Source organism: Castor canadensis, chromosome 4, assembly GCF_047511655.1.
Source record: "Castor canadensis chromosome 4, mCasCan1.hap1v2, whole genome shotgun sequence".
Lineage (NCBI taxonomy): Eukaryota > Metazoa > Chordata > Mammalia > Rodentia > Castoridae > Castor > Castor canadensis.
The window spans coordinates 177,215,418-177,227,848 of record NC_133389.1 but is presented as its reverse complement, the minus strand read 5'-3'; the positions used below and the strand labels follow the sequence as shown (position 1 = coordinate 177,227,848).

General features: G+C 38.1%; 1 protein-coding gene across 1 annotated transcript in view; it reads right to left on the bottom strand.

The window, feature by feature from the left end:
- The window catches only part of Psmd1 (proteasome 26S subunit, non-ATPase 1), a 104,065-nt gene that overhangs the window by 7,521 nt on the left and 84,113 nt on the right, over nt 1-12,431 (bottom strand). Inside the window, exons 20-23 of the mRNA XM_020156256.2 lie at nt 7,392-7,561; nt 5,044-5,136; nt 3,171-3,257; nt 2,425-2,571 (exon numbers count right to left, since the gene is read on the bottom strand). Of these exons, the coding sequence (XP_020011845.2) occupies nt 2,425-2,571; nt 3,171-3,257; nt 5,044-5,136; nt 7,392-7,561 (497 nt within the window). The remainder of the gene's footprint in view (nt 1-2,424; nt 2,572-3,170; nt 3,258-5,043; nt 5,137-7,391; nt 7,562-12,431) is intronic.

The window sequence follows — 12,431 nt, the reverse complement described above, 5'->3', positions numbered from 1 at the left end:
CATCATTAAAAACAAACAAAAAAAACCCCCCCCCCAAAAAAAAAAACATTTGGCCAAGCTCTGCTTGGAATGTTTAAGCCATTTATATTATGCAATAACTGCTAAGTTATGATGTATGCTTGCCACTTTGCTTTTTGTTTCTTTTTTTTTGGTTTGAAGTTTGAACTGAGAGCTGCATGCTTGCAATGCAGGCGTTCTACCACTTGAGCCACACCTCCAGTCCTTCTATATGTTTTGTATCTTTTGTTTCTCTGCTCTCAATGGTTGGCTTCTCTAGTATTGCATATGTATTATCTAGTGTACTACTCTAATTCTCTGATTAGTTTCACTTTATTTTTGGAGTTATTTTCTTAGGGTTGTTTTAGGATTACAATTAACATTGTTAACAATCTACTTTGACTAATATCAATTTAATTTCAATAGAATACAAAACTTTACCATTAGGTAGCTTTGTTGCTTCTAGATTCCTCTGTGCTGTTATTTTAATACAAATTACATCTTCATTTGTGAGCATATCATTACCAATTTATTTACAATCATTGTTCTGTACAGATGTCTTTTAAATCAGATAGGAACAACAAGAGTTAAATTAAACAAACAAACAAACAAACAAACAAAACTCTAGGGCTGGAGATGTGGCTCAAGTAGTATAGTGCCTGCCTGGCAAGCAAGAGGCCCTGAGTTCAAACCCTAGTACCATCAAAAAACAACAAAACCCCAACCCCCAAAACATTTACACTGTCTTTTTAAAATATTTATCTAGTTATATTTACTAGTGCTTCCAGTCCATTTTGCTCTAATTATTTTGGAGCTAGGGTCTCTTGAACTATTTGCCTGGGATGGCCTTGAACCTAAATTCTTCTGATCTCAGCCTCCCAAGTGGCTAGGTATAATCCTAGCCACTGTACCTGGCTTGAATCCTTGTACTTTTGAATATGTCATCCCACTGTTTTGTGGCTGCTGTGGTTCCTGGGGTTGGAAGTGTAGGTCAGTGTTAGATTGCTTGCCTAGCCTGTATGGGACATGGGGTTGGATCCCTAGCACTACCAGGGGGTGGGGGTGGGGGTGGTGGAGGAAAGAGGGCTAGTGGATTGGCTCAAGTGCTAGAGCACCTATCTAGCAAGTATGAGGGCCTGAGTTTAAACCCCAGTGCCTCCAAAAAAGAAAAAGAATTACCTCCTAATTTATTGAGGATGCTTTGTATGTACTGAGTTGTTTTTCTTGCTGCTTTTAAGACTGTTTTTGACACTTTGATTGTGTGACTAGGTATGGATTTGTCTGAGTTTATTCTATTTAGAAATGACTGATCATCTTGGATGTACAAATTAATAGTTTTCATCAAAATTGGGAAGTTTTTGGTTATTATTTTTTCAAATATTCTATTGCCCTTTTCTCTGTCTTCTCTTTCTGGACTCCCAATCATGTGTGACTAGAAATTAAAAGACTAGTCTTAGTTACACTGCTAAGAAAAGAAAGGATTGAAATACAAACCCAGTTAGTGTCCATTTTCAGCTCTAAACCACTATGTACTCTATTTTCCATTTCCTGCCTTTGTCTCAAGACCTTTGCTCACACCTCATGAAGAGTTGACTTTGACCCACCATCAGGTCGATAAAGAATAAACTTACTCCTGTATAAATATTTAGAAATCTTATTTACAACATTTCAGACAGACTCAACAACTGGATGTCTTAAATGGGTCTACCGATGACTCTTTAGTTTTCTAGATTCAAAAGTTGGATGATAAAAGCAGTATCATGCTAAAGTTTTTGGTAAGCATTTTTTCCTCCATTTTTATTAGGATACATTTATTGTACAGGGGGCATCAGTAAGCATTTTTAACATGAAATATTCTTCCTTAGGATAAATTAAATGTTATGAAGATTCTTTTCTAACTTTAAAATTCAATGTGTTTATGACAGCACTGTAATTATAATGACAATTATCATTTATTGAACAGAGCCAGGTCTCCTTCTGAGTGCTTGTACGTTAACTTGTTTGATCTGTGTCACATCCCTATGAGTTGGGGATAATAATCCCTATTTTGAATAGGGGAAATTGATGGACAGAAAGGCTTAGAACCTGGGCCAAAGTCACATAGCCTATGAGTGCTAGAATCCAGATTCAAACTCAGTATGTTTGGCTCTATAGTATGTTCCTAATTGCCATGCTGTATTAGGAACTTATGAAATAAGTCTATGGCAGAAGAGGGGAGAAACTTACAGGGTTACAAACAGAAAAGAACAGCTCTCCAATATCTGTATGAAACAGAGGTGAAAGTTCTCTCTTTTGCTAAGAGTAGGTTTCTTAGTACTAGCCAGTTTGCTCCAGTGCTTTGGGGGTTCATCCTTCTCCATCATATTCCATTATTCTACAGTTTAACTTCCCACTGGCATATATAGTTAAGAGCCACTGGTAACTTACTGGTTTGAAAGGCTGGTATCTACAGGTCTCTGGCATGGTTAGGACCTTAAGCTGAGCAGGCATAACTCGGGCTGGGTTATCCAATAACTGGAAATTTGGTTCAGGCTCTTTTTTCTTTTCCTTTTCTTCTTTTTTCTCTGCCTCATCCTATAAATGGGGAAAAAAAAAAGTCAACTCAACAGAGGTTCCTTTTTGTCCCACGTTACAGAGTAATGCTTGATACGCTTATAGAGCAACTATTAGGTGCAAAAGGTAGTGACAGACAGACAGAATGGAAGCACAATTAAATGATACCAGACTCAGAGGAGGAAGTAACTCTGCTTAGGGATGAGAATGGTATCTGGTTTGGTTCTAAAGGATGAGAAAGTTTTTCTACCAGCAGCAATCAGAAAGGGATTTTCTTTTTCCTACCATTATCTCATCATCTTCTGAAAATTCTACTCTGCCCTTGAAAACTGTTTTTTCCTTAGGCGCTTTACCAGTTGAGCCACTCAGCCAGCCCTACAAAACCTATTTTAGTTTTCATTTTCTCTAGGAACTCACTCCTGATTGGTACCCTTCTATTCTTCTCAAAAATATAGTCTCTAGACTCTCTTTCAAATAAAATTATATATTCTATATGCTGGGAACAGGATAAGTAAATTTGTAAGAAGCCAAGAGCAATGAATAATAATAATGTTCAATGAATGAAGAATCTTACAGACATTAGATACATCAAACCCAGATGACCTCTACATTATACATACCACTTCCATTTTTTCTTCCTCCTTTTTCTCTTTTTCTTTTTCCTTCTTTTTAGCTTTGGCAGTAATAGATAACACAGCAGTAGAAACCTAGAGAAAGTGAACAGGTCAATTACTGTAATCTCTTAACTACATTCAAAGAAATAAGCCCAAAGAGAACCCTTACAGTAAGTAGTATAAAGTATTATAAAAAACAGAGTAACTGGAGAATACATGGGAAAAGCAAGCAGGACATTTATTTACGTAATTTACCCATACTGACATCAGGAGAATCTTGGCTCCTGGAGGCTGTTTCCAATAGAGTGCTAATTTTTCCTAATCCTTAGCCTACCCTGATGTGGATTTGCTATCATGTACGTTTGAGATAGAGATCTGGCTGTTACAATCTTTTTGCTTTTATAGGGAAAGCAATGGAAAACACAAAAATTTTCTCTAGGCCTAGTCATAGGTATGTTCTCATGACCAGATGCCTTGAAATGAGGCAGGTGCTCTACCACTTAAGCCACTCCACCAGTCCAGGACTTTGAAAAGCTGGGCAATATTGCAGCAAAAGTTGACTGTTTCAGTAACTGAAAGGGTGGTCTGAAACAGCAGATGAGACAAGATGTTCTCAAAAGATATCCAACATCACCTGACACTCGAATTTGGTCAATTATGTAATTATCCCTATTCACAGACAAAGCTTAGTACAGGGCTGGAGGCATGGCTCAAGTGGTAGAGTACTACTTGCTTTGCAAAGTGAAGTCCTGAGTTCAAACCCTAGTCCAACCAAAAAACAAAAACAACAACTGGCTAATATGAAACACTGAAACATTATCCTGAACGAAGGAACCATTTTTCCATCATAAGATATCATGAAAGGGTAATTTTATTAACTTCATGGGCAAGTGAAGTTCTTTAAATGCACCATTCTTTTACATATCATTGAGTATCCTCATATACTGTTGGTAGGAGTATAAACTGGTTATATCCATTTTGAAAGGAATATCAGTTAATACCTATGAAAATAAATAACATGCAGTACTTTTTTTTGGTGGGACTGGGATTTAAACTCAAAGCTTTGCACTTGCAAAGCAGGTGCTTTAACCCTTGAGCCATACCTCTAGCCCATTTTGTTCTGATAATTTTTGGTGATGCAGTCTCTCGAACTATTTGCCTGCGCTGGCCTCAAACTGAGATCTTCCCAATGTCAACCTCCCAAGTAGCTAGGAAAACAGGTGTGAGCCACTGGCACCCAGTTCATTCACACAGTGTTTTTGATCAAACAATTTCATATCCTGTTTTTTTTGTTGTTGTTTTTTGTGGTACTGGGGCTTGAAGTTGAGGCCTACACCTTGAAGCCACTCCATCAGCTCTTTTTTGTGAAAGGTTTTTTCGAGATAGAGTCTTGCGAAGTCTAACTGTGATCCTCCTGAGTAGCCACTGGCACCGGGCAAATTAGAACTTAGAATTTCATATCTAAGCTTCTAACTTATTGATATACTTGCATAAGTACACAAGTAAATTTTTATAAAGACCTCCATTCTAGTCTTATCCACAGTAGGGACAGACATAAAATTATTTCTCTGGAGCTTTGAGAAAAAACCAAGATCCACATATACTGAAATATTAATGATATATTATTGAAGTAAAAATAGCAAGGCATAGAATAGCATGTAGGGAATGACTGCATTTGTGGTATAAAAAGTGCCGAGCAGAGAACACCTTTTGAGGAATTCACAAGTTGTGACTCCTATAACATGAGACATAGACATGGTGAGAGGAAAAGGGCTTTTACTTTATATTCTTGGTAATGTAAATGTAAAAAAAGAAAAAGAAACACTCAGTGGCTCCTCTTTATAAGAACAAATGCTGCTCAAAGGAACAAAGAACCTACCTTTTCCTTTTCTTTTTCTTTTGGTACTTCCAGAGGAGCAGGATATGCAAATGTGGATGGTTTACAGTTTGATTTATACTGAACTTTCGGCATCTGAAGAAATAAAAGAAGTTTTTTGCTCTCTCCATAACAATATAAAAATTTACTATCCTATGTTTTCAATAAGCATACAGATGCAAAGGGAGACCAGAAGTTTCCATGCAAGTCAAATGTTCAATTACAGAGCGCTACTCAAGTGTTACCATTCCTCTCTGAAAGGCATCTGTTCTTTTATTGAAATAGTTTTTAGGAGCTTTATAGAATTATCTCAAGTTCCCTATAGTTCCTGCCTTTGAACAAGCACCCCTTTATTTCATCTTTCCTGATCACCCACCCTGCTTCAGTGGGTGAAGTCCTCCTTATGTGTGAACATCAGAACAACTGTTTCTAAAGTGTTATATGATTAACTATTCTGCCTCCCAAACTCCCATGATATTTTCTTGTGTCATACCTGACAACTTGTACAAGTCTGTAAATAGTTCCCGTACCATATAATCATGCCTTATGAAATTTTAATACGTGTTTAATGGAAAGTCAGCTTCACATTATTTACTGAGCAGGTTTAAAGTTCTCTAGCCTGCATTTTTCTCTATTTACCTAAATTGCATAGATGGACAATGGTAATCAGCACCATATTTACTGGGATGAGGAGCCTCATCTTCTCCACGTCATTGTAAAGAATGAAAACAGAGCTGGCCGAGTGGCCCAAGTGGTAGAGTGTCAGCCTAGCAAGCATGAGGCCCTGAGTTAAAACTCCAGTATCACCAGAAAATAAAATAAAACAACAGGACAAGCTGGGCACTGGGGGCCCACACCTATAACCCTAGCTACACAGGAGCTTTTATCCTCTGCCAAATGATTTTATTATCTGTTTTCATTCCTTTTGTTTTATTTATTTATTTTATTTATTTGTAGTACTGGGGCTAGAACTCAGTGCCTTCACCTTGAGCCACTCCACCAGCCTTTTTTTGTAATGGGTTTTTTCAACATATGGTCTCTCGAACTATTTGCCCAGGCTGGTTCCAAACCATGAACTTCCTGACCTCTGCCTCCTGAGTAGCTAGGATTACAGGTGTGAGCCACTGGCACCTGACAGGAAACCAAAATATTCTTGTTTAGAGAAATAAAAAATGCTCAATATTTACAATTGTGACCAGTTTTTTTTTTTTTTTTTTAATGGTACTGGGGCTCAAACTCAGGGCCTTCAACTGAGTGAAGGGCCACTCCATCAGTCTGTTTTGTGATGGGTATTTTCAAGATAAGAGTCTTGTAAACTATTTGCCCAAGCTGGCTTTGAACTGTGATCATCCTGATATCTGCCTCCTGAGTAGCTGGGATTACAGGCATGAGTCCCCAGTGCCTGGCCAATTGTGACCAGTTTTAACATTGAAATACTTAACAAAGAATAACTGGTTGTATGGCTACATTGAAAAATCAATATGATGAAATACTCAATCAGCCAGTTTTTCCACCTTGAAATTTAGTAAAATATTTTAACATCAGTGATGACCATGTGTAAGAGCTAAAGGTCAAAAAGCCTTTCACCTTTAAAGAAAAACAAAAAGATGAATTATTAGGCCACAAAATTGAAAAATATCTAAACACAAATCTCATTTAAAAAAATATGATAAAAAATATGATGACAGGGTACAGAGCACCTTAATTCTTTAATACAAGCAACCAGTTTCATTCTGTCAGAGCTCTTCGCTGTTGATCTTGTTTTCTGCCATTACCAAAAGGACATCCTATTTTGTTTTTCCCTTTATTAATAATCCTTTCTTTCTTCAGTTATTCTAGTGTCATATAACCTTGAAATGTGTATTTTTGTCAAACCTTTATTCCTTATTGGTAAGATTTAGTTTAGGTCCTTCTTCTTCCTTGCCCAGATTACTATACTAGAACTGCAGCAGGTTTCTACTGATACCAGAATGATCTTTCTTTCTTTTTTTTTATTATTCATATGTGCATACAAGGCTTGGTTCATTTCTCCTCCCTGCCCCCACCCCCCAGAATGATCTTTCTAAAATGCAAACACTTTGTCATTTATCTGCTTGAAATCTTTCAACAGCACTTGCAGACTTTCAGGATTAAATAAAATTACTCAGAGTGTTCTATAAAGTCTCTTCAAAGATTCACTCATAGATTACACTGCTAGTAATAACCCTTTCAAAATTTCCAGATACACTACTAAACAAGGTGATGACTCAAATTGAAGGGAAAATGTGCTACTGAGATGCTAACTGATTGCCAAAATTTCACAGGTGAATATGAATAGGGTACACTACAAAGCCGAGGCCTCACAAACATACCTTTAAGTCCTTGTTAAGGCCAATGACACAGGTAGGGGTATAAGCCAATGACAGGAAGTGTGAAAGAGGAAACCAGAACCAGAACTGGGTAAAGACAAGGACGCCAACCACAGAAGGCATATGAGTGTGTCCAGTCCTGGACTGTAAGGAGATTGTGACATTATGACCACCTGCAGAAAAATAAAGAGAAACCATGAACAGCAATCCAGTAGAGCAATAACAAATATTTCTAAGTGCATTTTAATGCATATTTCATATTATCTAATATGGAGTTCTTGGAATCAGGCAGCGAGCTACCTATATTGGAAGTACTTTACTTTAACTGAACTCAGAGCAAATCTAGAAATTTCTTTTTTTTCTTTTTTTTTTTTGGTAGAACTGGAGTTTGAATTCAGGGCTTTGTGCTTGCAAAGTCAGTGCTAGAAAAGCAGGTGCTCTATTGCTTGAGCCACACCTCCAGTCCATTTTGCTCTGGTTATTTTGGAGATAAGGTCTCGTGAACTATTTGCCTGGGCTGACCTCAAACCTCATGACCTCAGCCTCCAAAGTAGCTAGGATCATAGGCATAACTCACTGGCACCTAGAACTTTTTTTTCCTACAAGCAGGTAGTTTTTAAAATGTAAAACTGAAGGGTATTAAAAATAGGTTAAATATTAACCTATGTTATATAGTGGCATTTAATGTGCAAATAAAAAGTAAAAAAAAAATTAATGGTGCGGGCATTTGAACTCAAGGCTTTGCATTATTTTGAATGACAGATGAAAGCCACTGTATCCGGCTATTGGATGAGATGGGGCGTCTTGCTAACTTTTTGCCTGGGCTGGCCTCGGAATTCTTAATCTCAGTCTCCCAAGTAGCTAGTATTACAGGTATGAACCACATGCCCAACTTATAATTCACATTTGTAAAAGAAGTAATAGTAAAGAATATTTTTCTGATGACTTTTGTTCTTTTAGGTGCTAATAAGCAGCATAAAATTCTTAGAGTTATGAGAGACAACCATTACAAGTTATGAAGACCTATGTGCAATTATAGAAAAATCAAAGCATTGAACTGTATTTTCTTATTTATTAATAGAAGGCATTAACTAGTTTTGTGACCACTGACAAGCCCTCCTTTACTTCCATTTTTCCATTAGCAACATGAGAGTTTAAACCTCAGCACCTGAACTAGGTCACTATCACTACAAAAAGAGAAATTCAACCACTAATCTTTGGTTCAACTGAAAGTTTTCTCAAGAAACACAATATATAAAACAATGAAATGAGAGCTGATCTTCTTAATCTGAAGTTTGGACAGGCTGGGTGACAGCTGCAATCCCAGTGCTTGGGAGACCGAGGGGAAGGCTCAAAAGTTCATGGTCAGCATCAGCTACACACTGTGTTTGAGGCCAACATGGGCTACACATCAAGACCCTGTCTCAAGGCAAAAATGTTTGGATTGTGAAAGGGTGTATGGCTTGGAACTCGACCTGTTCGACCCCTTGCCATGTCTGATACACTATTATCCCTCTACAGAGTGCAGAGAAACACAGCTTGAAAGTCAGTGAACTAGAGTTAGGAGAGCTGGATTTTATTGAGCCCTTGTACTGCTAAAATTCCAGGAAGCTATTATGGGTTGCAAACTTGAATGCCTTTAGGAACCAGTCAGGTAAACAAATGAGAAAAAAGCTGGCTAGGAGTAGTGAGGATTGAAGCAAGCTGGAAAGTACATGTTCTGTTTAAATTGGCCCAGACTGGACTTGAACTCACAACCCTCCTATCTTAGCATCCCAAGTGCTATGCTCCCGCCTGGTCCTGGGTAGGTACCTCACAGGTCCTGGTCTCCCAGCCTGCCAAACATTTTCAATTCCTGCCCAGATGGACCCTCCCGCACAGCCCTTCAGCACATACTCCATGTGCGAGGGAAGTCACGGGGATGGGTAGGGTACTCAACAGTACTGAGTTGCACAGTGTCACCCAGCCCAGTGCTCTGTCATGTGAGCACTGGCTGAATCTCGGCCTGGCCCAAACAGGTGTGCCCTCCATGCTCGGGTTGGAATGGCGGGCAACACTCGTCGTCACGGGCCTCCAGTGGGCTCCATGCGGCGTCTAGGCCCTGCTAATAATAAACCTTGGCTTTTCTTCCTGAGAGATCGATCAATCTTTTAAGTAAGATCTCATAAACTTAAACTATACTTCTTTAAAGTTGCTCTCTACAAGAATTAAAAATAAATAAGTAAAAAATAAAGTTGCCCTATCCAGATTTTTCTCTACCACTAACTTTACTGAGAAATATAGACCAGGACTGAAAATGTGTGTAATGCAGTTGTAGCACAATTGCTGCTGGGAGGGTGGAGATAGAAGGATCAAGCTACAAGGCCAGCTGGGGTAAAATTAGGGCGTCTATCTGGAAGATAAGCCAAGCATGGTATACATGCTTGTAATTCCAGCTACTCAGGAGGTGGAGGTAGGAGGACAGAGGTGCTGAGTTTAGCCCAAAGCACAAAAAAAAAAAAAAAAAAGCATCAGAGTATCAAGTCCATGTAAATTGAAAACCAAGACAATAGAACTATGTTCCACGGACAATGTACACACAATATAAGGTTACACGACACTAACATCTTCACTGTGTATACATCTAGAATTGAAATGGCTTATTTCATGTAAAACATCTACAGAACATTTTCCTTATCCATATACAACTACAAGGAAATGTTTTAAAATAAAAAGAGAGGAAAATAACTTCAACACAAAAGTTTAGGCAGAAAACTTTCAATTTCTTGGCAGTTAAAAAAAGCTACTGGACAAATGGACTAAAAGATAAAAACATTTGGTTCAAAAATTTAGAAAAGAGCATAAAAGTTCTGAGCAAAAATCAAATAATAAAGAAAAATCTCTTGCTAATCCAAATTTAAAAAGATAAAATTAGAAAGGGGATGAGGATTTTCCTATTTTTAAGAAGGAACAGGTTGGCTGATGGAGTGGCTCAAGTGGTAGAACACCTGCTTAGCAAAAGTGAGGCCCTGAGTTCAAACCCCAGTGCTGCCAAAAAAACAAAACAAGTCTCATTTAATACTACAAAAGATCTCTGAAAAATGGTATGATTAAAATAACAAGCAGAAAACTCTAAGAGATTAATAACAAAAAATTTAAGATAATTATCTAAAAATTGCAGTTTTCTTTTCTGATCTCCTTACTGCAAACTTATATATACTCTTAGTCGACTGAAAAAAGAATGCTGTAACAAATTTGGTTAACAAAGTGTTTTAGTTATAAGAAATACAGATCGTTAATAAATATGAATGAAACATTCCCCTAAATAATGGAACTGCCATATAAACCTTGAAATGCTATTCCTTACCTTTCAAATTAGAAAAGAAATTATTAAGAAGGATTAGATTTCACATGGCTAGGCCTCTGTAAGAATCAGACCCATGAACAATGAAGTGGGCATATATGCTCTTTTCCTTTTCTTTTAGGAGATGCCGCCAACAATAAATTAAGGAATATGACAAATGAACCCCAAGTCTAAGGTATTCAGACATCATTCTGTCTTCCAAATAGGCCACAGTGTAGTACTGCAGAATGTGAATTCTGGAGGCGGTAGGCACACTGTGCCTATATTAGGCCAATATTCCAAATGTCTTATTTTAGCAGTGATTTTGGGTATCAGAATGTCTGAAACAAGCCAGGCACTGGTGGCTCATGCCTATAATTCCAGCTACTCAGGAGGCAGATATCAGGAGGATCAAGTTTCAAGGCCAGCCTGGGCGAATACTTCAGGAGACCCTATCTCGAAAATACCCAACACAAAAACAAGGCACACTGTGCCTATATTAGGCCAATATTCCAAATGTCTTATTTTAGCAGTGATTTTGGGTATCAGAATGTCTGAAACAAGCCAGGCACTGGTGGCTCATGCCTATAATTCCAGCTACTCAGGAGGCAGATATCAGGAGGATCAAGTTTCAAGGCCAGCCTGGGCGAATACTTCAGGAGACCCTATCTCGAAAATACCCAACACAAAAACAAGGCACACTGTGCCTATATTAGGCCAATATTCCAAATGTCTTATTTTAGCAGTGATTTTGGGTATCAGAATGTCTGAAACAAGCCAGGCACTGGTGGCTCATGCCTATAATTCCAGCTACTCAGGAGGCAGATATCAGGAGGATCAAGTTTCAAGGCCAGCCTAGGCGAATACTTCAGGAGACCCTATCTCGAAAATACCCAACACAAAAACAAGGCTGGTAGTGACTCAAAGGGCAGAGCGCCTGCTTAGCAAGCATGAGGCTCTGAGTTCAAACCCTAATACCACCACCACCACCACCACCAAAAAAAATAAAAAATGTCTAAAATACAACTTTTTTTTTTTTTTTTGAGTATGAATCTGTTTAACACACAGACTAGGAAAATTAAAAGAAAAAAAAAAAGCCAGACAATACTTATTGATCACTTTACTAAGTGACAGGAACTGTTCTAATTGCTTTCCATATATTTTTAATCCTTTCAACCCTACTAAGGTAGACTTTATAAGATAGGAAAGCAGAAACAGAGAGGAAAGAAATAACTTCTTAAGCTTAGATACTACATAAAAAGACTAAGATTTGCTGGGCATGGTGGCACTTGTCTATAATGCTAGCTACTCAGGAAGCTGAGTAAGAGGATCTCAGGTTCAAAGCCAGCCTGGGCAATCTGGCGAGACATTACCTTAAAATAAAAAAGAAAATAAAATGGGGTGAAGATGTGGCTCAGTGACAGAAAGAATGCTTGGGGAGCATGTGTGAGGGCCTGGGTTCAATCCTCAGCATCAGAGGGGAGAAAAGGACTAGGATTCAAACTCTTAACAGTCTGCATTTGTAACAATGGCACTAAAAATGATCTCTATAGGACTGGGGATGTGGATTTCTATAAGGACTGCCTAGCAAATATGAGGCCCCAAGTGCTGACACACACCAAAAACCACACAAAGAAATAAACAAAAACTCCCCCCCAAAAAAAACAGAAAAAAGAAAAAAGAAACACCCCCCTACCCCCCCAACTAAAATACCAAACAAA